This window comes from Serpula lacrymans (assembly GCF_000218685.1).
Source record: "Serpula lacrymans var. lacrymans S7.9 unplaced genomic scaffold SERLAscaffold_20, whole genome shotgun sequence".
NCBI lineage: Eukaryota > Fungi > Basidiomycota > Agaricomycetes > Boletales > Serpulaceae > Serpula > Serpula lacrymans.
In genome coordinates, this window is record NW_006763309.1 from 356,873 (window position 1) to 382,597 (window position 25,725).

Genomic DNA, 25,725 nt, shown 5'->3' on the forward strand with positions numbered 1-25,725 from the left:
GTGAGTATTGAAGGACTGGGGATGGGCGGTAAGACTGACATGGAGAGATAAAATGCTCCGATATGGGATTAAGTGGGGATCACTTTCGAGGTGTGGTTGGGGTGTAATGGCGAAGAGAGAAAGTCGGGAATAGGAAGATGGAGTGAATTGGTGTGTTACTAGTAGTATTTATTGAGACGTGTAGAGAGAAAGTCGGGAATAGGAAGATGGAGTGAATTGATGTGTTACTAGTAGTATTTATTGAGACGTGAGGAGAGAAAGTCGGGAATAGGAAGATGGAGTGAATTGATGTGTTACTAGTAGTATTTCTCTTCGCTGACCTAATCGATATCTCTGGGAGATGAAGTGTCTTGCCATTCTGACAGTGGCTGGCAGAGCAACGAAATTGGAACAAGGAGGCGAACGAGGTTGGCCAAGCACGCCATCCGGGCCGAGGACAGACAGGTCCTTAGATGGCCTTACCATTATCGCGACCTCGGTTGGTTCGAATCACGAGCCTCCTATTTCACTCGGACATTCCCGATGCGGCTGCCTCCAGCGGAGCTATCCTCTGATAGCGATGCCCAGAGACGACAGTCTTTCAGCTCAGCACTAACTCACTCCTCGTATTGGATGGTGGCGAGAGCCACATGGTCGATCCCTGACAATTCCCTGTCCACCCATTGGCGAGTATTCCAGTCCTTCCAAATACAGCCGACTCGCTGTCCAGCACCTCGGGTTGCTCTGATTAACTTCAGATAACACAGCCGGTCTCCTTCAGCGCCGTTTCGGCGTATATCATCCCTGCCACACATAATGCCTGCTTTTCCATCGCATCAGCCCAACACCGCAGCCCTCACTGCCTCTTTCTCATCTACCACTGCCTCCTCCTCTACTCGCAATCTCATCAAGCCCTCCAACCACCCATCATCTCTCCTTTGCACATCGATCAATCGCTCTCACATCAATTCTTCTTCTGACCCAATATCTCCCCTCATACCACCATGCCTTCACCGACGCTGTCTTCCCCGTACACCGACAACACCTCCGCCTTCGACCTCTGCAACAATATCCTCAATGGCTACACCACGCTCGACCTCCCTGATCTCTCTTACACCCGCGTCCACCTCGACCAACCACATTTCCATCACCTCTCACGTCCTCTTCGCCCTACTCCCAACTCTCCCGACACAAATGCGCTCTTACTCGTCGCAATGGGCAGAGTCCTCGGTTCCTATTCTGCTTCCTCAGACATCCTCATCGGTCTCACCGCAGATCAGCCTGACTTTGTAAAACCCATCAGGCTCACATGGGATGAATCCACGACGTGGGCAAGCGCTGTCACCACTCTACACACTTTCTTAGCAACAGGCACTCAATATTACTTCACCATCGACACCATTCGTCGCGTCCTTGGTCTCAATGACACGCAGACTCCTTGTTTAGCTTTCTTCCATCCAGCCTCTCACTCCCAATCAACTCTCAGCAACGTAGATTTCCCACTTCTCCTCGTGTCCAATCTCTCTGAGAATTTCATCTCCTTACGTGCTTCAGAAAACCACGTTCACACATCTATGCTCTCCTTATTATTGTCACAAATCATTGACCTCTCTTCACACGGTGCGACCGACCCTGATTCAAAACTAGCTACTCTTCCCCCACTTTCCGCCGACCTTATGTCCTCTTTCGATCATCCTTCCTCAAAGCATGACTTGATCAGGAAATACGTTTCTCCTGTCGCTATTGCTACCGACTACATCCTTCCTCATCTTCGTTCTTCTCCTAACGCGACTGCTGTGCTCTGGTATCCTAATCTTTCAGACGATCAATCAATTGACTCCAGTGACACTCCAGAAGTGCTCTCTTACTCGGAGCTTCACCAGCGTGCCAATAAATTCGCACGATGGCTGATCACACGAGGTCTTCAAAGCGAGGATAGAGTAGCTGTATGTATGGATCGAAACTTGATGTTCCACATCGTTTTGTTTGGCATCTTGCGCGCCGGAGCGTGTTATGTTCCAGTGTGTATTCCTTGCTCGTGTGCCTCTTTCACCCGTTGACTCTCGTCATCCATATCCAGATAGACCCAGAATTACCGGAAGCGAGGAAATCGTTCATAGCCCAAGACTCTGGTGCTCGGTTTGTATTGGTTTCCTCTCAGTCGGGGTTCCATCTCGAGAATTCTATCAATGTATTCACCGAGGAAGTTCAACAAGAGATTCACGGTATGAGTGCTGACGATGTGCCAACAGTCTCGGCGGATACACTGTCTTATATGCTATACACATCTGGTACTTGGACTTTTCTTTTTCTTTCATCTGTAACACTCATGGTTTCCACTCTACAGGCACCACTGGTAACCCTAAGGGGTGTCTCTTGACGCACGAGGGACTCGCAGAAGTGGTCATGTCCTTGGCTTCATTCTCGTATGATGTGCGGATGGACAATATTCGCGAAGGAAAATTTCTATCTATAGCTTGTAAGCTGCATCGAACAGGTTGACACACTGTGTTCTGAACTAGTTTCTTCTGTTAGCTGTTGCATTCGACGTTCACCTCTGCGAGATCTTCGTCTCGCTCACCCTAGGCATGACGTTAGTCAGCGCTCGACGTTCGCTGCTTCTGGAGAATCTTGCCTTTTATCTCATAAAGCTTGGTATAACCCACGTGGGTCTTGTTCCAAGCTTAATTGACGCTACCATGGGCTCTATGCAAGAGGAAGAAGGACACGACATGAAGTTGCGATATATCGGCAGCGGTGGCGAGAAGATCAGTGATACAGTAAGTGTTTCGTACAGGTGCCTGGTTTGGTGACTGATAAGGTTTCTTATCTCGCAGATCTTGCAGAAGTGGGCCAATCATCCCAAAGTGAGGCTGGTGAATTTTTATGGGTATTAACTTTTCCCCCACACTTTGTCGACCCATGGTTCACAACGTGTCGTCATGTAGACCCAGTGAAGTCACCATCGGGTGTTCTGGCCGCTTTATGGACAAGAATACACCCAAAAATAACGTGGGGCGTCCCTTTGCCAGCGTTTCGGCATATGTCGTCGATCCTGCTTTGAATATCACGCTGAGAGGAGGTATAGGCGAGTTGGTCGTTGCAGGTCCCCTCGTCGGGCGTGGTTACCATGGGCGCCCAGACTTGACGTCGAAGGTGTTTTTGAATTGGCCGAATGCCAACAGCTGGGCGTACAGAACTGGTGATCTCGTGCGCATGATGCCTGATGGTACCATGGAGATCATTGGGCGCATCGATACCCAAATCAAGTTACGTGGCGTGCGGATCGAGGCTGAAGGCGTATCTGCAGTTCTTCAACGCTCTGCACGAGAGTCACATGGACTTAGTCTTGATGCGGGCACGGTGGTTGGGACACATCCAGCCATAGGTGCTTCGGGTGTACCGCAACTTGTTTCTTTCGTCGCTTGGAACGCGACGGTGCCTATCGCCACGCGAAGGACGACAAAGCCCACTGTGGTGTCACCCTTTCCAGGGCTGTTCCCTTCACTGCGAGAGGCATGCGAACGAGAGCTGGCGAGCTATATGCGTCCATCGCATATCATCCCCTTGAGCTTTCTGCCTCTGAATGCCAACGGAAAGGCGGACGCCAAGGTGTTGAGCGGTATTTTCCACGAATTGGAGTTTGATGTGATGGTGAAGTTGGCTCGTGTTGAAGAGCAGGGCGCCAAGTCGTCTGATACCCAAGAGCCGATGACGGAGCTTGAAGAGAAGATCGTATCTGTTTTGAGGGAGCATGGAACGATACCCTTTGATACCTTTTATCCTGATACGAATCTCTTCGCGTGTGGTCTGGACTCGTTATCGCTCATACGCTTCACATCTGGCGTCAACAGCTCGTTTTCGTCAACTCTTTCAGTTGCGGACGTGATGAAAACTCCGACGATCAGGGGTATTGCGTCTCTGGTGCACATACCGACCCCTGCGGCGTCGTCGTCGTCGAGGAATTCGGGATACCCATCATACGTGGAACGGTTCTCTACTACATGGATGAAGAAAGTAAAGGAGGCATATCCGGCTTCGAAGGTAGAGCATATATACCCACCATTTCCCATTCAAGAGGGTGTGTTGTATGGTTCACAAGGGCCGTCGACTATGTATATACAGCATGTCGTCTTGCGTCTTCACAGTTCGTCGATATTGGAAAAACTTCGTGGGGCTTGGGATAGTGTCATGGCGAAGACGGAGATACTCAGGTATTTGGATTTTTGATTTTGTTTACCCTTGGGACATCTCAGGCTTACAATGGTATTTAGGACTGTGTTCTTCTTCAGCAAAGCCTTGATTCAAGTTGTCCTTCGCCCCGACGCTTGCAACTTGCTCTGGGAAGAACATGAGACTCCACTGAAAGACGACTCTGCATTCTCGAACTGGTTTTTCTCAGAAAAAGCCACAAAAGTCTCCACGGGAATCAACAGCCACATTTCGTCAATTCCACCGTTCCGTATCAATGTCTTCCGCGCACCACATGGCGATCGTCTCGTACTATCCATCCATCACGCGCTCTTCGACGGGATATCGTTGCCCATCCTGCTCAAGAACGTCGAAGACGAGTTCAATGCCGTCCCTTACCCATCCGGCTCTCCCGTCGCCGTCGTCCTCGATGAGATGGCGAAAGTGGATCTGAGCAAGGCACGAGAGTTTTGGGTGAAGAGTTTGGACGGGTTCGACTGGTCTGAGGTGGCGTTTAGGTCGCCTTCTTCTTCGAGCCCGACGAGGCGGTTCGCTGTGCCTTTCCAGATATCTCTTTCGAGTCTGAATGCGAAGCTGGCGGTGCACAAGGTGACGTTGCAAGCGCTGCTGTCGAGTACGTTTGCGGCGCTCTTGGCTACTCATATGTATCACAGCAATGATATTATCTTTGGGGTTTGTTTTGTTTGTTGCGCTTTTATTTGGGCACATTCTGAATGCGATTATTCTTCTTAGGTTATTCGGTCGGGTCGGTTGTTGCCTGTGGAGGATGTCGACAAGTTGTTGTACCCTATGTTGACGGTACTCCCGGTCCGCATCAATTTTGGCAAGTCTGGCGATCTTTTGCAAGACGTTCAGCGCAACATATCCGCCGCCGTGGAATACGAGCCTGTTTCGTTGAGCAAAGTACAAAACTGGATTCGCCCTGGAGAAAGCCTTTTCGAGACTCTGTTTTCGGTTGTTTTCGAAGATGAAGAGCGAGCTGAGATATGGGATATCACGCAGAGTGAGCTCAAACAAAGCGACGTGAGTTTTATTTAGGTGTCAGCTTTTTTGACAATGCTGAAAGTGCTTTTAGTATGTGTTATCAGTTGAAGTGGCGCTGAGTCGTTTGCAGGATAGTTTGGTTTTGAAGGTTGCTTATTCTGAAGACATTGTCTCGGCTGATACTGTCCACGCGATGTTACACGATTTCGAGCGCATTGCTGTTGGCCTCATCGATCAAGGAGGAAGGTTCGCGTTGGACGGTCATGAAGCCAATGGAGCATCTTTGTCGCCACCTTCAGTGTCAGGGAAAACGTTAAATGGAAACCACGAAGCGGAGGATGCTGAAGCCGGGGATGATGAAACGATTCAGCAATTACGATCGACTATAGCCGATTTCCTCGATGTATCCGGCGAGTTGATCGCAGAGGATACTTCCTTTTTCGTTCTCGGCCTCGATTCCATCAAGTCTGTAGGGTTATCTCGGACTCTGCGACAAAGCGGCTTCGTGATCTCTGCGATTGAGCTGATGCGCCGGTCGTCTTTGCGGAAGCTTTCTCGGTATCTTACTGCCACAAAGGGCGTCAATGGTGGGGAAGTCAAGGGGATGGAGTCGTTCCAACGACAGTGTGAACTGATAAGAAAGAACCTTGATGTTGAGAGTCTTCAGCTTACACCCGATGACCACATTCAAGTCTTTCCAACGAGCATTCTGCAGGCGGGCATGTTGTCGCAAGTAAGTCGTCTATCTGTTTTACTAAATAATATCATCCTGATTATTTGGCTCAAGACGGTCAATTCTTCTGGGAAATTATACGTTCATGGCTTCCCTGTGAGATTACCGGGAGACGTGGACGTCGATCTTCTTCACAAATCTTGGGAAACTATCGCAAAACGGAGCTCTATCCTCCGAACGTCATTTCATTATCTGGTTAATTTGGGCAGCTGGGTGCAAGCCGTGCATTCGTCGCCACAGATGGATTGGCTTAGCGATACATACTGTCCCTCCAAGTCAATCGACTCTCTGCTTACTGAAGCGATCTCGTCTGTAGACCTGTCAGACGAATCTGCCTTTTGTCGGCCACCTTTACGCTTGCGGTTGCTTGTTCCTGAAGGGGCGAGTGGTCAAGCGACGCCTTACCTGATTGTTATTATGCACCATGCATTGTATGATGGGCTTTCTCTTGCGAAACTCTTTCAGGAAGTTGAAGATCTGTACTACCATCGGACCCTCGCCGTATCCCCACAGTTCAATGAAGTCCTTCCGCAGATATTGCATCAGGAGCAACTGGGCACGACTTTCTGGATCGAGCGCCTCAGAGGCTATCACCAAGTTACTCTGCCCCGAACCCAGACTAGCGAAACGGTTAAAACCCACACTGCATCGTGCGACGTGTCGTTTGACCCGGTACAACTGAAAAAGTTCTATAATCACGTCGCCGTCACTCCTCAATGTCTCGGCCAAGCCGCCTGGGCGAAGCTTCTTGCTGTCCTACTGTCTTCAGCTGATGTCGTTTTCGGACATGTTATTTCTGGACGTACGGTTGAAGGGTCTGAAGATGTGATAGGGCCTATGCTGGTAAGTTTTTTTTTGGAAAGGTATCATCCTTGTTTAACGCTTTTTTGTTGGCATTTCTAGAACAGCATTCCATGTCGTGTCCAGTTGAACGATGTATCGACGAATCGCGATCTCTTGCGTGCTATCCATCACGGGAATGTTACTGCACTACAATGGCACCACGCATCTCTTCGGTCTATCCAGAGTAGCCTGGGACTAGCTAATCTGTGGGATAGTCTATTCCTATTCCAGCCGTTCATCGGAACGAACTCGCAAGATTGGAGCTGGGATGTAGTTGGTGAGCTTGATGCCAACGTTCAAGTAAGTGTTATATCTCGAGATTACCGAGGTTGTCACTTACCCCGCTCAAGTACCCTCTAAATATGGAGTTCTACGAGAGAGAGTCTGGATTCGCTATCAAGGCTGTGTGTCTGTCGAGCCATATGAGCGCAGAAGCACTGGCTAATGCGTTGAGCCGCCTGGAAGGATTTATGAAGACTTTTGTGGAGCGACCTGACGACGAGGTGTCCAAGGATTTACCTGATATCATGAATGGCAAGGTCTCGGAGTTGGAAGAAACCTCCTCGGATACCCAACATGATGAAAGCGAACACATTGATATCGACCAAATACCACCATCTATCCTCGCCATTTTATCCTCAGTGACTGGTACACCAGTGGAAGAGCTCGATTTGACGAGAACGCTAGTCACTTGCGGCATTGATTCCATAACGGCCATTCAATTATCTGCAAAGTGCAGAAGGGCAGGGGTCATGTTGAACGTGGGCGACATCATTGCTAGTCACACTCTTCACGACCTCGTCAAGAAGGTCGTGGTGTCAAACAAGCCGATACCCGCTCAATCTAATTATGATCCAGCGCTTGCTGTGGTACCCCAAGCAGAGCGAGATGCCATCTCCTTGCGAATTCCTGACAAGCTGCGAGATGAAGTCGAAAGTATTGGCGTGGCGACATCGGGTATGAAATGGCTCATTGCTGGATGGCAGGGGAGCAGAGGGACTGGATTTCAACATATATTTCCTTACAGCATTCTCGAAAGCGTAGACACGACGCAGTTGCGTGCCTCCTGGATTGCGCTTCTTGAACGGCATGCCATTCTTAGGTCTACTTTCGCCAGCGCAGAGAGCGTAGGTGAACCTCGTATCGTCACTTATAACACGCGGTTGGTGGACTCCAGCTGGTCTGAAGAACCCTTTGACGACACGGCAGACGACCAGTGCATTTACAACAAGATGCTATCCATCTTGTCTTCGCCTCCGCCCATGTACGAGCCACAGGCAAGAGCTATATTGTTGCGATCCACCAAAAAACGTTATCTCTTTATTCGCCTACATCACTTCCAATACGACGCTTGGAGTCTACGAGTGATACTTGACGATTTCTCGGCTCTTTATTCTGGCATGAGCCCTTCTAGTTCCACGGATTATAATGCATTCCAAGCAGTTTCGTTGTCGTCATTCGATCACCTGTCAGAACAGAGAGCCTACTGGCACACAACCATCCCTCCCTCCACCTCTCCAGCATATTTCCCCATGTTGAACCACGACTGTCCAAGTTCTCAAGGCAGAACCATTTATATGGCAAAGGCTGCTATCTCAGCTGCTACGGTTCACGAAGAGCGAGCACGCATGCATAATATGTCGCTGCAGTCCATTCTTCTCGCTTGCTGGGCCCGACTTCAGACGCTGTATACCTCAAGCGAGTCTGCTACATTTGGGCTCTGGCATGCGGGTCGTAGTGGTGCTGTGGATGCTATTGAGAAGCTGGCTTTGCCCTGCATGAATGTTTTACCCCTGCATGTTCAGGTTCGCAACGACAGCGTACTCGAGACGGCTCGTCAAATCCTGAAAGACCTCCGGAACCGCACGGCAGTTATCGAGCAGACTGACTTGCAGAAAATCGACAAGTGGGTTGGCGGCAATGGCAAGCCACTATGCAACGTTTTTGTGAACATCATCAAGATCGCGCCTGATGCGAATGACTCTAGAGACAGGAATATCATCGAACCATTGAGTGTAAGCACATAATTGATTGTATGCGGATGTGCGCCGTGATTGACTTTTACTTCAGGTGCCTTACTTTGTTCCAGACGTATTGACCTGTGCTGAGGACACCTTCGTTCATGAGTTACCTGTGACAAAACTGGTTCAGGTCAGTGATCAGTATCTTCAGAAGTTGCACAAATATTGAACACATCTTTATCTAGGATGATGTCATGATTGACATCTTAACTGACAAAGAACATGATACAATTTTGATGTCGGTAGAATGTGCGGCGGATACGATGAGCATGACGCAGGCAAAGGAATTGGTAGAACAGTGGTCAAGAATGGTAGAAGGAGAATGGGAATAAAGAAGCATATGAGGACTAAAACTAGATGGATATTTGTATCATTACTAACTAAATGCTATGCCCTCTCCGCGCAGCCTTCAAACACTCCTCTTCCCAGCCGTGAAGCCATATGACCTGAATACCAGCGTCTTGTAGTTTCCTGGCGCCCTCACATTGGACAAAATCATCAGGTTCTCCCACTCCAATGATACACCGCTTGACTTGAGCTTTGATAAGAGCATCTGCACATGGAGGAAGGCCAGAAGTCCTGACGGAACAAGGTTCTAACGTTGTGTATACATCGGTATGTGTGAGAACAGCGGATAGTACGGGAGATGAGATAAAGGGGAGCAACTCTTGAAGCTGCTCTGGTGATAATTCATGAGCCTTTGAGAGGGCGTTTGCCTCTGCGTGAGTGTTTCCGGGGAGCTCGCGAGAATAACCACTGGCAAGGACCACAGGCTTATTGTCAGGAATGCGAGCTACGAGTGTGCAACCAACGGAAAATGCGGTTGGAACGGGGTCGCATTTGTGAGCTTCGAGTAATGCGAGTTTCATGTAAGTTTCATCTCCTTCGCCTGGCATGGCCTATGATAACAAATGGATAACAAGATTATGGATAACAAGATAAAGTCTGAAGACTGTGCAGTGCTAAGTTAAGAGCCTGAGAAACGCTGACCAGATAAAGTTACCTAATGAATTTGTGGCGCGGGCAAAAACTCCGACAGAGGGTACATTTGCAGGGACCACTTACAGTGAACTTATTGTACCTGCTGTTGAACAAGCATGTCTTCTCCGGTTGGAGACCCTGTAAACCCACAAATTGAAGAAGATGATCCAATGGGCTCTACGAGAGACGAGGAGGAGGGAGGTGATGCAACAATGGCAGACGGTAACGGGGTTTCCGACGACAGTTCTGAAGAGGCGGAGGACGACGAGGAAGAGGCAAAAAGGATAAGAGAAGGTTTCATTGTAGATGAGGACGAGGACGAAGATGATGAAGATGATGAACGTCGCAGGCGAAGAAAGCGCCGTAAGAGAAAACATCGACGACGAGGTGAGTTTCCAGGTTTTGCCCTTTTGACCCCTTCGGTTAAATTATCAACAATGTTACTTAGCAGAAGAGGAAGATGAAGTTTTAGAGGAAGACGATCTCGAACTTCTGGAAGAAAACACTGGGACTTCTTTCAAAAACCGTCTGACGCGTCTCCGCCGTGGTCGTGAATCAGGTTCTCCCCCAGCTGCATCTTCGTCAAGGCGAAAAGCTGTGTTGGAATCCTCGGACGATGATTTGGATAATGATGACCTTGATTTACCACAGGTACATGATATCCAGCGTATATGGGATGACGAGAGGGCAGGTGGTCGTGAGGATGAAGAAGACTTGGACGATATGGACAACTTTATTGAATACGAGGACGATGAGGAGGGCGCAGGAGCAATGGACGAAGTTGAGCGAGAAGAGAGGAGGAGGGAAAGGCGGAGGCTTGAAAAGGAAAGACGTAGGGCTTTGGGCTCTCGACCGGAGTTAGATGGGATCGATGCCAAGTGAGTCAATATCATGTACTCGTAAGTTCTTGCAGCTCATGAATGTTCATATAGTGCTTGGAGCGAAATCCACGAAATTTTCGGTGATGGTCATGAGTATGATTGGGCGTTGGTTGATGAAGAGGCGGAGCATGAGGAGGAACACTTGAAGCATGAGATGAAATACCAGGATGTATGTTCTTATCTGTGGGGAACAGTTCACCTAGATGCTAACTGTGACTTCAGGTTTTTGAACCGTCTGAGATCCGTGCGCGTATGTTGACAGAAGACGATGATCTGATACGAGCCCAGGATATCCCTGAACGAATGCAACTGGCAACATCATCTCTATCCCAATCCTCCACTTTGTCTCTCCATACAACCATCACGGAAACTGATCTGGACGACGCGGCTATGTGGGTTACAGTTCGCTTATCATCCAGAAAAACGCGAGACTTCTTCAGTCCAGATGGTCCATACAATAAATATCGTGAACCTCTTGTCATGGCGGTCTCCTACGCGTTAAGGTACCTGTTGATTCAGGAGTTTGAGGTACCTTATATATGGACGCACAAACGAGATTACATAACGTATTTCAATCCTCAAGAAATGCGAACTCAAGTGGAGCTCATCAGCCTTTCCGAACTTTGGCGCATTTACACATTAGGACAAAAATATCGATCGCTGGTGGAAAGACGAAATGCGCTTGCATCTCTGTACGCTCGTCTCGGTGTAGAGGATCAGTACTTCACTGAGCACATACGAGCGAAAATTGATAGTGTCGAAGTGGTAGCAGATGCAACCGAGTGGCTTGCGATGAAGTACAAAGCTAAAAAGCAGGATACATATGATTTCCACTTTCATGATGACGATGAGCATCATGAGACGAAGAAACGTAAAATTCCTAGTCGCACATCTGCTTATGAGGTGGCAAAAAAGAGTGTCGTATCAAAGTTGGCTGATGTACGTATTTCATGGTTGACTTGACTCCAGCTGACTTAGCTCGGTGATGCAGGGCTTTGGTATTCGGCCTCACGAAATAGCACAGAATTTTATGAATGGTGATCACGCGCATTTTGTGGATGATCAAGAACTCAACCCCGTTGCTTACGCGGAGCAGTTCATGGACCCAGAAGTCACCAACGATCAGCCTCCTGAAGAACTTCTTCGCCGAGCCCGTATGATTCTCGCCACTGAAGTGGGCAAAGATCCTCTGCTCAGACAAGAAATGCGGATGATGTTCAAAAATGATGCTCAGATATCTGTCTTACCAACCGAAAGGGGAGTGAACAAAATTGATGAACATCATCCATACTTTGTGCGTTTCTCTCGGTATTTTATCTCGGATATGGGCTTATCGTTGACCTGCAACCTCTTAGAATTTCAAATATCTCTACCATAAAAACATCAATCAGATGCTGGACACATCTCAGTTCCTACATATAATTGCAGCCGAAGCAGATCATTTAGTTACTGTTTCTATCTTCCTCCCCAGTGAAGCTAAAGCACAATTTGAACGCAGACTCAACGATGCATTTGCTTCTGATAGTTATAGTGACACAGCAAAGTCATGGAATGAGGAACGCGCTCGAGTAGTACAAGAGACTATGGAGAATCATCTTATTCCTGTCGGCGTCAAATGGGCTCGGGAATGGGTGAGAGAGGAAGTGGAAGATGCCCTTGCGAATCGATGCGGTGGCATCCTTAAAGATGTATGCACTATCCTTCATGCCAGATTACTACACATGAACTAACTTCCTTTTAGCGCATTGATGTAGCTCCATTCATCACGGCAGACATGAGACCTGGTGATACTGCATCTGTCCTTGCAATGTCATGGGGAAAGGGTGATCCGCAGAAAGATGCCATAACGGTTGTCTTTTTGGATGAAGCAGGTCGGCTTCGAGAGCATACTAAAATCGATAACTTGGTCGATACGGAGACCCGCGACGAATTCGTCGATTTATTACGAAGGCGTCGACCTGATGTCATCGCAATTAGTGGTTTCAGTATGGCCACGACCAAGTTAGCTCAGCGCGTCAAAGACATCGTCCGAGGGAAGCCACAGGACGAAACGGCTGCACCAGACGGATGGGGCGCCGATCCCAAGGATTCGAATGAGCAAGCCTTCAACATTCCTGTGATCTATGTTTCTGATGAGGTGGCACGCATATATCAACATAGCAAGCGAGCTGGGGAGGAGTACAGTGCATTGTCTCCTATAGCCAAGTATTGTGTGGGACTAGCTCGATACACCCAAAGCCCAATGAACGAATACGCTGCCCTCGGCGCCGATATCAGTGCTATTATGTTTGAGGATGAGGATCAACATCTGGTATGTTTTTGGTCATAGGGAAAGTAAACGTTCGCTAATTCAGTTATTCAGATCCCTAAAGAGAAGTTGTTATTTGCGCTCGAGCGTGCTCTCGTTGATGTTACCAACAAAGTTGGGGTTGATATCAATCGTGCCGTCAATGACTCGTACTACCAGAGCCTGCTTCCTTTCGTGTGCGGGCTTGGGCCAAGGAAATCGCAGTCCTTGGTGCAGAAAATTGCTGGAATCGTAAGCTAATTCTATAAACTGTGTATACTATCACTCATTACATTCTTCTTCAGGGAGGACATCTCGTAAATCGAGACCAATTCATCAAGGCAGGCTTGTTGACCACCAATATTTTCCTGAATGCTTCTGGTTTCTTGCATATATCCCATGATGCTGAACTGAAGCCCACGAAAAATCGCCACATTGATGATGACGTTCAGGATCCCCTGGATTCTACCCGCATACATCCAGAAGACTACGAGTTAGCCCGCAAGATGGCTACAGATGCCCTTGAACTAGATGAGGAAGATATTCACGATGAGCACCCATCACATGTCGTCTCTCTTATCATGCAGGACGACGACAACGAAAAGAAGCTCAACGAGCTCAATCTCGTCGAGTTCGCCGTCAATATGTTTGAAGCCAATGAAGATCGCAAAAGACATACTTTGAATGACATTCGCGAAGAACTTCTCAAGCCACTATCAGAGCAACGTAAACCATTCCCAACTCTTCAACCTTGGGATATATTGACCATGCTTAGTGGCGAGACTCGCCGCACATTACGCATGGGCCTTATTGTTTCAGTCCTCGTCTTACGAGTAGTCAAGCAAGATTTTGTGGTCGTTCGTCTTGATTCAGGAGTAGAGGGGGTCATCAACGTTGGGTATATGAGTGATGAAGGGAATATAGCCCCCGCGAGTATTGTCAATAAGGGTCAAACTATTCAAGGTGTCGTCGTTGAAGTCAAACTGGACCTGACCCAAGATCAATTCCTCGTCGAGTTGTCAGCTCGGCCTAATGATCTGGCAGCTGGTGACGGTCTTTTCCGAAAGGTCAAACATGATGAGATGTGGAATGTTCAGCAGCACGAGCGGGATTCAGAAATGCAGGCACGGAAAAAACGAGCGAAGGTAGATCAAACAAGGCGGGTCATCAAACATCCCAATTTCCATAATTTCAATGCCAATCAAGCCGAGAACTACCTGGACAAGCAACAAAGGGGTGACGTAGTCATCAGACCATCTTCCAAAGGTGCCGATCATCTTGCTGTGACATGGAAAGTGGACGAAAAGCTTTACCAGCATATTGGTGCGTAGTAAATCAACTTCAACTTCGGCTATGTATGGGCAAATGTCTGATCTTCATAACAGACGTGACAGAAATCAACATAGACCCCACCGGACAAGGCGTTGGTGGCCTGCTTGTTGTTGATGAAAAGCATCAATATGCTGATCTCGACGAGCTTATCGTCAATCATGTACAAGCAACAGCGCGCCGCGTAGAAGAACTCATGGCTCATGAAAAATTCAAGCATGGGTCTGAAGACGAACTACGTGCGTTAATTTACTATACTTTGAGACCAGGTAGCTGAATACGGTTCACTGTTGCAGATTCATTCTTGAAGAATTTTGTTATGGCTAATCCCGCCAAAAGTATATATGGTTTTACCCTAAACCGCAGGAAGCCTGGCCATTTCAGCTTATGTTTCCTAGCCAACAAAGGTTCTACTGTTCAGACATGGGTATGTATCTATTCTGTAGTCATGCATGTCAAACTAAGCACGTCCCTGCAGCCCGTTCGTGTTGCCCCGGAAGCATATTATCTTTTTGAGGCGACTGCTGCTGGAGTTCCTGAGCTATGCGATGCTTTCAAAGTGAGGTAAGATGGTGTCGCCATTACGTACATTTTATTCGCCCCTGACAATGACAATAGACATCTGCATCAATCTCAAAACTTGGGTGGTGGCGCTGGCGCTGGCGGAAAGACACCTTATGGTGCTGGTGCGCGTACTCCCGCTCGCACCCCGGGGCATGCTACTCCTGGACACATGTCTGTTCGTCAAGTTGGGAGGACCCCAAACCCATACGGGGGTCAAACTCCAGCTCCCAATGCACCTCCTCCTTCCAACTTTGGAATGCCACCATCGTTCGGGTACCAGACACCATCCGCGTTTTCACGGTCTAGCTTCAATCCATCTGCGAGTGTACCTCCAGGGATGAACCCTCAGCGTGCAGCCATGATTCAAAATCAGGGATCCTGGGGCAATGGTAGTGGATGGTGATATGGAGCGACGTGAACGGTGTTATTACCTTTGTTCATTATACATCTAATTAGTCTACCCCATTTTGTTTGTGAGATTAGTGATTGGCGCACAAATGTAAAGTAACCGCACGACACAGACGTTTGAGTTGTCTTACAGCCATAGCTTTAAATTTGTAGAAGAACCATGATGGATTGTGTCACAGGAAGCTGCGCGGACTCGCCTTAGTACTAGTATTATGCCTCCCAGCATTACTGCGCCGCACAGCATTGCCACTACGACTTAAACGTACACGACATCCATGTCTTCAGATATCGAGATGGACGATTTGAAGAACCCTAGTTCAAGACATGCTCACAATGGACAGGACAAGTCTATAAACGAATCCCAAAACGACACAGAAGATCTGAGAGACGGCGGTAACAGTCCTGAGTCGTTATGGGCTTGGATATCAGCCATTTGGTCTGTCTCGTCACTTATCCCACAATAAAGTAGAGTTCGCATTGAATTTTATGGTATTTACAGTCTCTTTATTCTTTCGATATTCTTGGTCCTATTTCCCCGCCTGGTGTTGTTCATGTCGCAAACTTCTTCAGATAGGACCTTGCTTACCCCTTTGGAGTCCTATCTCTCTTTGCACCTCGGTCTCCTATTAGGAGCAATATCAATCACCCTGGTATTGACGGTACGTACTTTCTCGTCCGACATAAGCACTATTCTCAACTACAAGTTATACCTATGCCCCTATAGATTCCTAATTCGCTTCCCTTCATCGACTCTCAGCAGGCGGATAAATCACGTCATCCTCTTTTAGTTCCTATCACTTCTTGCTCCCTTCTGACAGCTTTTCTGTCCTACAACACAAATTCAGTTGGGTCAGTAGCATCTATTAACTTTTTAGTTGCAGCCGTAATAGGGGTGTTTGGGCTATGGACAGTGCGTTTACCATCTACTCCAGTACTTTGCAGTATTTTTCTGAACGTTACCTTTGCTTCATTAAATGTAGATCCTCTTTGGGAGCTCATCTGCTATCTCGCGCAAAACTGGAGCTGATAAACATACATCTTCATTTATTTTCGGTAACGTAAACGCAGCCTCAGTCCAGAAGAAACTATGGAAAAAGAAACGAAGGGGTGCAGCAGAGAAGCAATCTTGAAATTACCATAGTCGTGCCAAGTTAATTATCTTATATATACTCTACGATACTGCAGACTCTGTCGCTGATTACTGCATGAGAATGTACATGAGATGCATTATGACAGTGATGATTGTACATAAGGGATAAGTAAACTCTCCCGTGGGTTACCGCCCTGTGCCACCACCACCCATACCCATCATCTTGAACATTTCGCCCATGTTTGGCATCCCACCCATACCGCCTCCCATGCCGGGTAAACCACCGAGACCACCGAGGCCTCCCATCCCGCTGCCCATTTGTGACATCATTCCTGAAACATGGGTTCAAAAGGCTGCTTACAAGCAAAAATGGGAAAAACATACGTTGCATCTCCTCCATGTCTAGCTGGTCGCCTCCCTGACCTTGCATCATCGCTTTCAACATCTCCTGCATGCCCCCACCTCCGCTCCGTAGCTGGCGCTGCATTTGTTGTAAAGCACCAGGTGGCATGGCACGCTGGACAGAGTAGCGTTAGAATATATTGGTAGAATGTCACCAAACGACACGTACTTGCATAGCCTGAATCTGCGCAGGCGTTGGCATACCATTAGCACCACGACCACGACCTCCAGCAATTGATTGCATTTTTTGCATTGCTTGCAACCTTAATAGTCATTGTTATTTTTAAAAAAAACGCACTTGCAATGACAATATGCCTGCACGTACCATCCATTTTTACCTCCAGCCTGCTTGGCCATATTCGCCATCATTCTATATTGACATAGCAATTCTTCAACCTCCCGCACGCTGGTTCCGCTGCCTTTTGCGACTCTTGTGACCCGCCATGTCAGACCTACTGGCTTCCCATCCTTTGACATATCCATAAATACTGCACCATCAGAATCAAGCTCCGTTGAAGTCATGCTATCAGTTATATATATCATGCGTTTCATGCGCAGGGAACCTTCTTCATCTGAACCGGATAAAAGTTCTTGAGGAAGCCCTGGGATCATAGAAGCTATTTTACTGATTGGACCCCTAGAACAAAGTAATCAGAGCAGGTAAGTAAAAAGGGGAATAAATATACATATTCATAACATTTTGTATCTGCTCTCGCCAATCACGGATGCTTAGTTTCCCCTCTTCGAGTTTTTTTGCCATTTCCTTCTGCTTATCAGGGTTTTGTGTAGCCAGGTCTTGCATGTGTTCCATGAGGCCCTGCATATCTCCTAAGCCCAAGAGCTTGGAAATAAATGGCTGTGGAGAGAATCGGTCTAAATCGTGGAGATGCTCGCCAACACCCAAGAATATAATAGGTGTTTTCGTAGCCGCAACCCTGTGGAACCTTCAGACATGGTATCTATAATAACTATCAAATAAAACTTACGCAGAGATAGCTCCACCTCCTTTGGCGTGGCCATCCATCTTGGTGACAATGATAGCTCCGAAATCTGCACTGTCTTTGAAAGCTCGACTCTGAGCTTCAGCAGCCTGACCTATAGAATCGTAAGTGGTTCCATCGTTACAAAAGATGATCAGAATATTACCAATGCTTGCATCCAGAATCAAAATAGTCATATGTGGTTTAACAGCTTCCCCGATCTGCACCATTTCTCGGAAGAGTTCCGATTCCTGTTTATGTCTACCAGAGGTATCCACTATTATGACTTCGAACCGTTCCTTCTTGAATTTTGCGACACCCTGAGCGGCGATGACAACGGGATCAGTCTCTGTGTAAGAGCCAAAGTAAGCTACTTTGGCTTTCGTAGCAGATTGCCGGGTCTGATCGAAAGCTCCGGCACGGAATGTATCAGCGCAGACGATACATGATTTGAAGCCACGTTTCTGATAGTATACAGCGAGTTTTGTGCATGTCGTCGTTTTTCCGTTACCCTTAGGAGACGAGATGAGCCGAAGTGACAGATACTCGAGGCAAGCAAGCACGTACCTGGAGACCCACAGCCATAAGAATATTACACTGGCCCTTCTTTGGCTTGTATGGTTCAACACCAGGATCAACGAGATGAACGAGTTCATCAAATACAGCCTACAGCAACGAGTTAACTGACATGCAATACTTGCTAGGATGGCTAACCAACCTTTTGGACAAGATTCTTCCGGTTCGCCTCTTTAGACTTGTCTGATGATCCTCCATCTAGAGCTGCTTTGACTTTGACCTTGACTTTCTGTCTGAGTGATGCAACCAATTTGACATTTACATCAGACTCGAGTAGTGCAGCTGTGATTTCTTTGAGAGTTGCATCGAGAACCTATGGGATATAAAATTAACAGAGATTGTAGCAAATAGATCGCAGAGTTCATACCTTTTCGTCGACGACTGTTGCTCTGCTGAGGGATGAGAATGCAGCATTGAGCTTGCGGCCCAGGTCGGCCAAAACCATTATAAGTGTACAAACGATAAGAAAGCGTCGTGAGAATTCCCTCAGCCCAGTTGCAGACCCAGACTATATGCTGGCTTAAATGGCGCACAGTGACTCTGAAGGAGAAACCATAGATGACCTCGAATTCGAGACAAGATCAACAGATGCTGAAGGCGAAGAAGATGCTGATATCGACGAAGACATTTTGGATGCTTTAGAGGGCGGCGTGGAGGAAGCATCAGAGGCAGACGACGTGCGTTTGCATGCGAATTCTCGTCTGGCTATACGACTTGCCTAAAATTTGTCGCAATATCAAGGACTCTCCTTCAGAGGACTCAGACGATGATGGCGACGAGGACGACGAGGACGACGAGGAAGAAACATCCCCACCTTTACCACTAGATGCTGAGTCTAGTGGACCCCCTTCATCCACCCTCGGCCCAGTTCCACCTTCCAATAAGTCAGAACGTGCAACCTCACGATCCTCTCAAATAGAAGGTATCGATTTATTTTTCGTATATACATGCATTCACCTTATCTCGGACGCAAGGGTCGCATACTCCTAAAACTCGGAAACGTTCAATCTCTCCCGCTCAGGTCAGGAAGAGGACGCTACTTTCTTCTGTCACCTCCAAAGCATACCTGCCTCGCTCTTACACGGTCGAGGCGATATGTGCTATCCCTCACCCAGTCCCGACCCATGCTCTCGCGTCTTCATTTTGTATGTCTCATCTTCTTACTGGCTCGGATGACGGCTACATACGCGACTACGATATGTTTTCGGCTGTCAATGGCAAAGTAACTTTGACTGCCCCTCAGAGACATCACTGTGGTGTAGTGGAGGGCAACATGAAAGCAGGACAGATAAGATATTGGTGGGAGAATCCCGACCTACCCAATTACAGCGGAGGTGTTCCGGTAGCCAACGAGCCTTCCCTCTCACCGGTTTATAGTCTTGCCATGCATTCTGATGCACTCTGGTCGATCGCTGGCACCAATGTACGCACCATGTATGATAAGGCCATCTTTGACGCGCATAGCTGACATGCTGTTTCGATCCCTTAGCGTGGACATATTAATATGTTCACTGTGCGTCATGAACCAGGTCGACTCTTCTATGTGATACCAAATGCGCATCGCGGGCCTATATCAGCTCTTTCTTTGGACCATAACGAAAAAGGTCTTTTCAGCGCAGGTTGGGATGGTGAAGCTATTGTCAGTACTGTTCATTATCCATACAGCATCCAGCTCATCGGTTTCAAACTTCCAGCAATGGGATCTTAACACTGGACAACTGGTACGAAAGTTCACAGTCCATGGCGCACAACTTGTGAATATCGCTGTGAGACCGCTGGGTACTCCATATTATGGCATAAGTCCAACATCCTCCGCGGAACCAGATGGGGCTCCTTATTCTTACCACGACGCGGGATACTCATTTCCTTCTGGTCAGAATGATTCCGAGGCTCCGCAAGAGAAAAGTATAGCTCCCGACATTCTACCCGAGGGAGTTTCCGATAGTGCCGAAACAGCTCAACCTTCGAACGCAACAACCGTAAGACAGGCTGCAACTAGTGACCCACAGAATCAAGATGCTGATTCGAAATCTGATGCATCTTTCGACCCCCTGTTCGATGATGAACCGGATGCTGATGGAGAACCGGACAACGACAGTGTCAAACTAGAAGGGAGTGTAGCGCGTGACCAACTTCCACAGAAAGACTCAACGATGAACCCTGCAAGTGTCCCACCGAATTCTAACATAACGGGAGCAAATCCTGTCAATAATTTGCATCCGCCATCGCAGACAATGGGACGGACATCTACGGTATCAGCTGCGCCTCCAAAAAATGCGCCTCCTGCGTTTGATCCCTCGATGTCCGCTACGTTCTCTCCGGACATACTCATGACTGCGGCGATTAACGGGCAGATCTTACTGTGGGACAGAAGGGTAAACTCAGCAGGACAAGGGGTAGGGAGATTGTGGAACCATGAAGCTCCACCCTGGTGTGTCTCAGTAAGTTTGTCTAATTACTTTTCATTGTATTAGATGACATAGCAATATATACGTAGGCGTGTTGGTCTACCGATGGTTCTCAGATCTATATTGGTAGACGTAAAGCAACATTGGATGTATGGGATATTCGGCAGTTAGGTCGATCTGGGCCTGCTGGCACCCCAAGGCTTTTAAAGACGTTACGAAATCCTCCCAGCTCAGGGGCAGTCTCCTGTGTCGTACCTTTTCCGGACGGGCGTCACATCGCCTGGTGAGTTAGGTCACGCTCGAGAATAAAATCATTGGACTTGGTTGAACACATTGGCCCAATTAGTGCATCGTCAGACAACATTCGATTATGGAATGCAGCTGAAGCTGGCGAAAGCGAAGGCATTGGGAAATCGAAGAGTGGCGTCCAATTCAAAATCATACCTGGGCATCATGGGGGGTTTGTGTCACAGATGGGTGAGTGGTTAATTTCACGCTTGGATGTGGATAAAGTGGAGGTGACGGTGTGTTTGTTGTTGAAGTTGTAGATCCGGGAGCTCGTTTCCTGGTGAGTGCGAGCAGCAATCGGGGATGGCACGGTGAATCTACTCGAACGGTGTTTGTACACGACATCAAGGCGGTTCAATAGAAATGTCTGTTGTGTCATGGCGTGTATGGAATGGCATCACGCGCTGGGCTGAAGTGCACAAATGCAGAGGTCATATAGCCAACCATGGGACGCGCTTTGAGTAAGATTAGAATTGTACTATTTCAAATGCAGGCAGATCTGGCAGTAGATCCCACGGTATAGCCGCAACTTAATACAAACGTTGTATGCACATGGGCAAGTCGTTATAGCCTCTCGTTACGAATAGTAAGAATATAAGAAGAACTTGGGCCTAGCTGACAGCACTATGTGATCTGCTTGGCCCTGGCTTCACAGCTCATGCGTCTCAACTACCCAGTCGTATTCCCCCTCAACCAGATAACATACGTCGGTGAAGATGACTCCCGTTTTTTCTGCCACCTCCATGGCAGAAAATTCAATGTCCTTAACACCCGTTATATGCTTCCCTCAGATGAAGAGGAAGTCAGAGTAAGCAAAAATTCCTTTTCGTTCAGGAATCAGAAATCCATCTCTCGCTCTGTAGCGCTCTGAGCTCCACCATCGAATGCTCCAGTTCCTCTTCAATGGGAACAACTACGTCGGTCCCGTAAAAGATGTCCTCAGCGGAACTGCCAGAGAGGCCAGCGGCGGCGCTCCCGAGCGTCGTCGAGTCCTCGACCTAGGCACTGGCGGTGGGTTCTGGTGAGTGTTTTTCTGGCATGTTCCACGAGCTCATGTGAATTTGATGTCTTCTGGGAAATTGAAACGTAAAGGGCTATTGACATCGCTGACGAATTCCCTGAAGCGGAGGTAATTGGAGTTGATCTCGCTCCCATCCAGCCGAGGTAAGTAAGCAGCCAGTATGTGTGCACGACAGCGATACTGAGATATCCTTCTAGAGAGGTCCCGGAAAACTGCACGTACGTCTTCATCCATCGACGTTCTTACCGCACACTCTTGATAGCGTAGCTTCGAGCTTTGTGACTTAGATCAATGGCATCTGCCATATCCCAATGAACATTTCGACATCGTTCATGCTAGGTTTATGCACACGGGAGTAAGTGCATGTTACTGCCTCTGTTCCATCTGTGCTCTCAGCACTTGAGTTTCGCAGATCGAGCATTATCCCCGATTCCTCCACGAAATCGCCCGCATGCTCCGCCCAGGAGGTCTCGTCGTCCTGATCGAACCAGATACTGAGCCTATTGCAGATGGAAAAACTGCTTCTGAATACGCTCGCTCAGGCCACCCTTCCGGAATGCGTGGATGGTTCACATTGTGGGAAAGCTACCGACAGTGTCTGCGTGACAAAGGCATCGACATCAATGTCCCCCGAGAACTTGCTTATCACCTTTCTGGAACGGGCGCGTTTGAACGCGTTGTGTCACAGGAAGGCAACATACCCATTGGATTTTGGCCTAAAGGTTGGCATTCATTTTTTTTCCCCCATAAAATTTCCAATTTATTCTGACATTGTCTTACATTAGATCCTGTTGCACTGAGCATTGGACAGTTGGCATGGATGGACTTCGACATCTTGCTTCCAGCTATGAAACCACTTTTCATTGCTTCAGGCATGCGCGAATGGGAGGCCAAGAAACTAATTGAGGACGCTCATCAGGACCTTTACTATCCCCTTGTCAGAGCTTCGAACCGACTGCATATCGTTCATGCGTTTAAAAAACCTTGAGTTCTAACTGTTTGTTTACGATCTGTCATGAATTACGGTCTAAAATGTACTATTTGAACTTGTAAAAGTATGATATCGTAGAGCCTCACGTTGGAGTGTATAATACACAGCATCGCACATCAATATTAGGGATTCTATTGTCGTCTTCTGCATTTGCTGTGCGGTGGCTTTGTGTTTCATTTATGTCAGAAAGCTGCATGACCCTGATCAAACCCACCAGGCTCAACTGTCAAACTTGTGATGGCGATCATGCGACAGATGTGAAAAGCAGTTGTATCAACCTCCGTTCCTTCTAGTACACAGAGGAGCGGCCACCACCAATACCGAAAAGTACAGCACGAAGTACAACCACATAGCACCAGCACATCATCAAGACCAACATGAATCACAAAAGAACGGACGGGTCGATAACTCGCTTCGGAAAAGAAGTCCACTCTCAACCTCCACAAATTTGACCCTTTCTCTCAGCTTGACATCACAGGCTTTTCACACAAGGTTTCAATTAGCGGCCGGAACCTCATCCTTCGTGAAGTCGTGCAATACAGCCAAAGCCTCGTTGACTTTCCCAGCCATTGAATCAGGTGACTCCAAAAGGTGAAGAAGTTCTGCATTATCCATTTCCAGGAGCATCCCCGTGATCTTCCCGGCCAACTCCGGCTGTGCGCTGCATTATTACGATACTATCAGTATGAATCAAATAGAAAAACCATGCGATGCTCACGGAGCGATCTTCATGTAGATGACCTCGCCAAGCATCTGCTTCTGCTCCATGGGAGAAGCATTTGCAAGAGCGCCAGCGGTAAGCGTAGGCACTTCAGATTGGGTAGCAGGGGCCTGTGCCGGCGATGTTTGGCCTACAGGGGGTGCACCGGCATTACGAGTCTGGGGATTGAGTTTGTATCCTTGTGGGGGGCGATTACCCGGAGCAGGTGCACCCGCAGGAGGAGGGCGATTGGGGGGCACAGATCCCTGCGGAGCTCCACCACGAGCAGCTGCACCGTTAACCGATGGAGGAGCATTAGCACGAGGTATCGGCGCATTCGGATTTGTTGGCGAAGAACCTGGTCCACGAGCAACAGGGGGACGAGGGGCACCACCACGAGGATAGCCAGGCATGCCGCCGTAACTTTGAGGAGGCTGACCGTAAGGAGGAATGGGCATGCCCCCAGGAACCTGACCATTGCCTGCAGGGTAGCGAGGGCGAGGTGGAAGCATACCTGGCTGGCCGTACCCCATCATGTTGCGGCCTTGGGGAGGGAAGCTGCCAGGACCAGGTGGATAGTACATAGGACCGTTGATGTAGCCGCCAGGTATACCAGCTGCCGCTGCCTGTTGCATGCGAATCTGGTTGCGTTGGGCGATTTGGCTCTCTAACTGTTGCCTACGGACCTCACGGCGTTGGGCGAGAGAGACGTACAATGGCTTGGAACCAATCATCTTGTTGTTCATTTCGGCAACTGCCTTAGTTGCTTCATCCGGGGATGAGAAACAAACAAACCCAAAACCTTTTGACGTGCTTTTGTCATCGCGCATAACTTTGCAACTCGTGATCGTGCCAAATGGCTCAAATTCGGCACGGAGTTTCTCGTCATCAACGTCATCCTCTAGGTTTTTTATGTAAAGGTTGACGCCTTGGTATTTGCTGAGCTTTTCCATTTTCGCCTGTTCGTAAGATCTGCGGAGTTCCTCTTCGCGCTCGGCCTTCTTCTGGGCTCGAGAAACGAAAAGTTTCTTTCCCCTGATGTCAGTGTCGTGAAGGGCGTCGACGGCGCTCTGGGCTTCTTCGTGGTGTTCATAGTTAACGAAACCAAAGCCCTTGCTATTTCCCTCTTCATCAACCTGAACTATAGCCGAAGTGACATTGCCGTATTTCTGGAACATCTCCTCAAATTCGTCCTGGGTGACAGAGGTATCGAGATTTTTGATGTATAAGTTGGTAAATTGAGCTTTCATTTCGTCAAGTTTGGATTGGCGCTCCTATTGAATATATATTTTCATCACCTTGTAAGAATAAAGCGCATATATGAACTCACCTTGCGAGATATATGGTACCCAACATATACTTTCTTGTCGTTCAACAACATGCCATTGACAGCTTTGATGGCAGTCTCAGCGGCTTCTCCGGTCTCGTAATGAACGAAACCGTAACCCTTCGAACGACCATGCTCATCAGTGGCAACTTTGCAGGACAACACATTTCCGAAAGCGGCAAACGTATCATGAAGAGCCTACAGGTATTGGTTAGATGTGGTTAGATGCTAGCAAACGTGGTACATGCTTTGTTGTCAATTTGCTCGTCGAGATTTTTAATGAAAATGTTGCCTTGGCCGGTCTTGCGTAAAGCGGGGTCACGCTGCGACCACATGATTCGGCTGAAGGCAATTAACGAGGTGAGTGAATATTTCTAACAGAATCACAAAACGGATATTACCAAGCGCGGTTCTTGATTAACGAGTAGTTGAGCTGCTCTAGTGCACGCTCACCTGATAATCAGGATTTAGTATTTAAAAAAAACACCCTGCTTCTAGCTCGACTTACCATCACTGGTGTTAAGATAGTTGACATATGCATAACCGAGCGAACGACGTGTAACAGCATCACGGCAAACACGGATGCTTCATATACCTCAGTCTACATTCCCCCATTAACAAAACCTGTAGGACAAACATACCTTGCAACAGGGCCGATCATGTTGAATATCTCGAAAAGCATGGCCTCGGTGACCGTCGGGTCAAGTTCACCAACATAAA

The 25,725-nt window shown here is 48.0% G+C and overlaps 5 protein-coding genes across 5 annotated transcripts; 4 read left to right on the top strand and 1 right to left on the bottom strand.

The window, feature by feature from the left end:
- Positions 1-983: 983 nt before the first annotated feature.
- On the top strand, positions 984-9,733 carry nps4 (uncharacterized protein; the record flags this gene model as incomplete). The annotated part of the gene is made up of 15 exons (XM_007324592.1): positions 984-1,419; positions 1,474-2,000; positions 2,060-2,270; positions 2,327-2,458; positions 2,515-2,759; positions 2,817-2,869; positions 2,928-4,193; positions 4,254-4,863; positions 4,924-5,214; positions 5,267-5,908; positions 5,963-6,751; positions 6,812-7,051; positions 7,102-8,766; positions 8,822-8,902; positions 8,958-9,733. The coding sequence occupies 15 exons, from the start codon at positions 984-986 to the stop codon at positions 9,102-9,104; spliced, it is 7,335 nt and encodes a 2,444-aa protein (XP_007324654.1).
- Positions 9,734-9,965: 232 nt separating this feature from the next.
- On the top strand, positions 9,966-14,818 carry SERLADRAFT_375040 (uncharacterized protein; the record flags this gene model as incomplete). The annotated part of the gene is made up of 12 exons (XM_007324593.1): positions 9,966-10,140; positions 10,202-10,631; positions 10,686-10,803; positions 10,857-11,573; positions 11,626-11,928; positions 11,990-12,322; positions 12,376-12,945; positions 12,997-13,173; positions 13,227-14,244; positions 14,307-14,489; positions 14,547-14,677; positions 14,729-14,818. The coding sequence occupies 12 exons, from the start codon at positions 9,966-9,968 to the stop codon at positions 14,816-14,818; spliced, it is 4,245 nt and encodes a 1,414-aa protein (XP_007324655.1).
- Positions 14,819-16,243: 1,425 nt separating this feature from the next.
- Positions 16,244-18,715, bottom strand: SERLADRAFT_454209 (uncharacterized protein; the record flags this gene model as incomplete). Its single annotated transcript, XM_007324594.1, has 10 exons — positions 16,244-16,644; positions 16,697-16,829; positions 16,884-16,977; positions 17,040-17,351; positions 17,401-17,649; positions 17,701-17,809; positions 17,861-18,206; positions 18,262-18,360; positions 18,413-18,583; positions 18,638-18,715. 10 exons carry the CDS (start codon positions 18,713-18,715, stop codon positions 16,499-16,501), a joined length of 1,737 nt encoding a protein of 578 aa, XP_007324656.1.
- Positions 18,716-19,515: 800 nt separating this feature from the next.
- SERLADRAFT_480840 (uncharacterized protein) lies at positions 19,516-21,536 on the top strand (the record flags this gene model as incomplete). Its single annotated transcript, XM_007324595.1, has 6 exons — positions 19,516-19,693; positions 19,760-19,909; positions 19,965-20,711; positions 20,768-20,961; positions 21,025-21,155; positions 21,221-21,536. The coding sequence occupies 6 exons, from the start codon at positions 19,544-19,546 to the stop codon at positions 21,325-21,327; spliced, it is 1,479 nt and encodes a 492-aa protein (XP_007324657.1).
- SERLADRAFT_403980 (uncharacterized protein) lies at positions 21,511-22,342 on the top strand (the record flags this gene model as incomplete). Its single annotated transcript, XM_007324596.1, has 6 exons — positions 21,511-21,774; positions 21,830-21,987; positions 22,059-22,130; positions 22,185-22,205; positions 22,255-22,291; positions 22,319-22,342. Coding segments are annotated over 5 exons (438 nt in total), but the record flags the coding sequence as incomplete, so codon positions are not given.
- Positions 22,343-25,725: the final 3,383 nt, after the last annotated feature.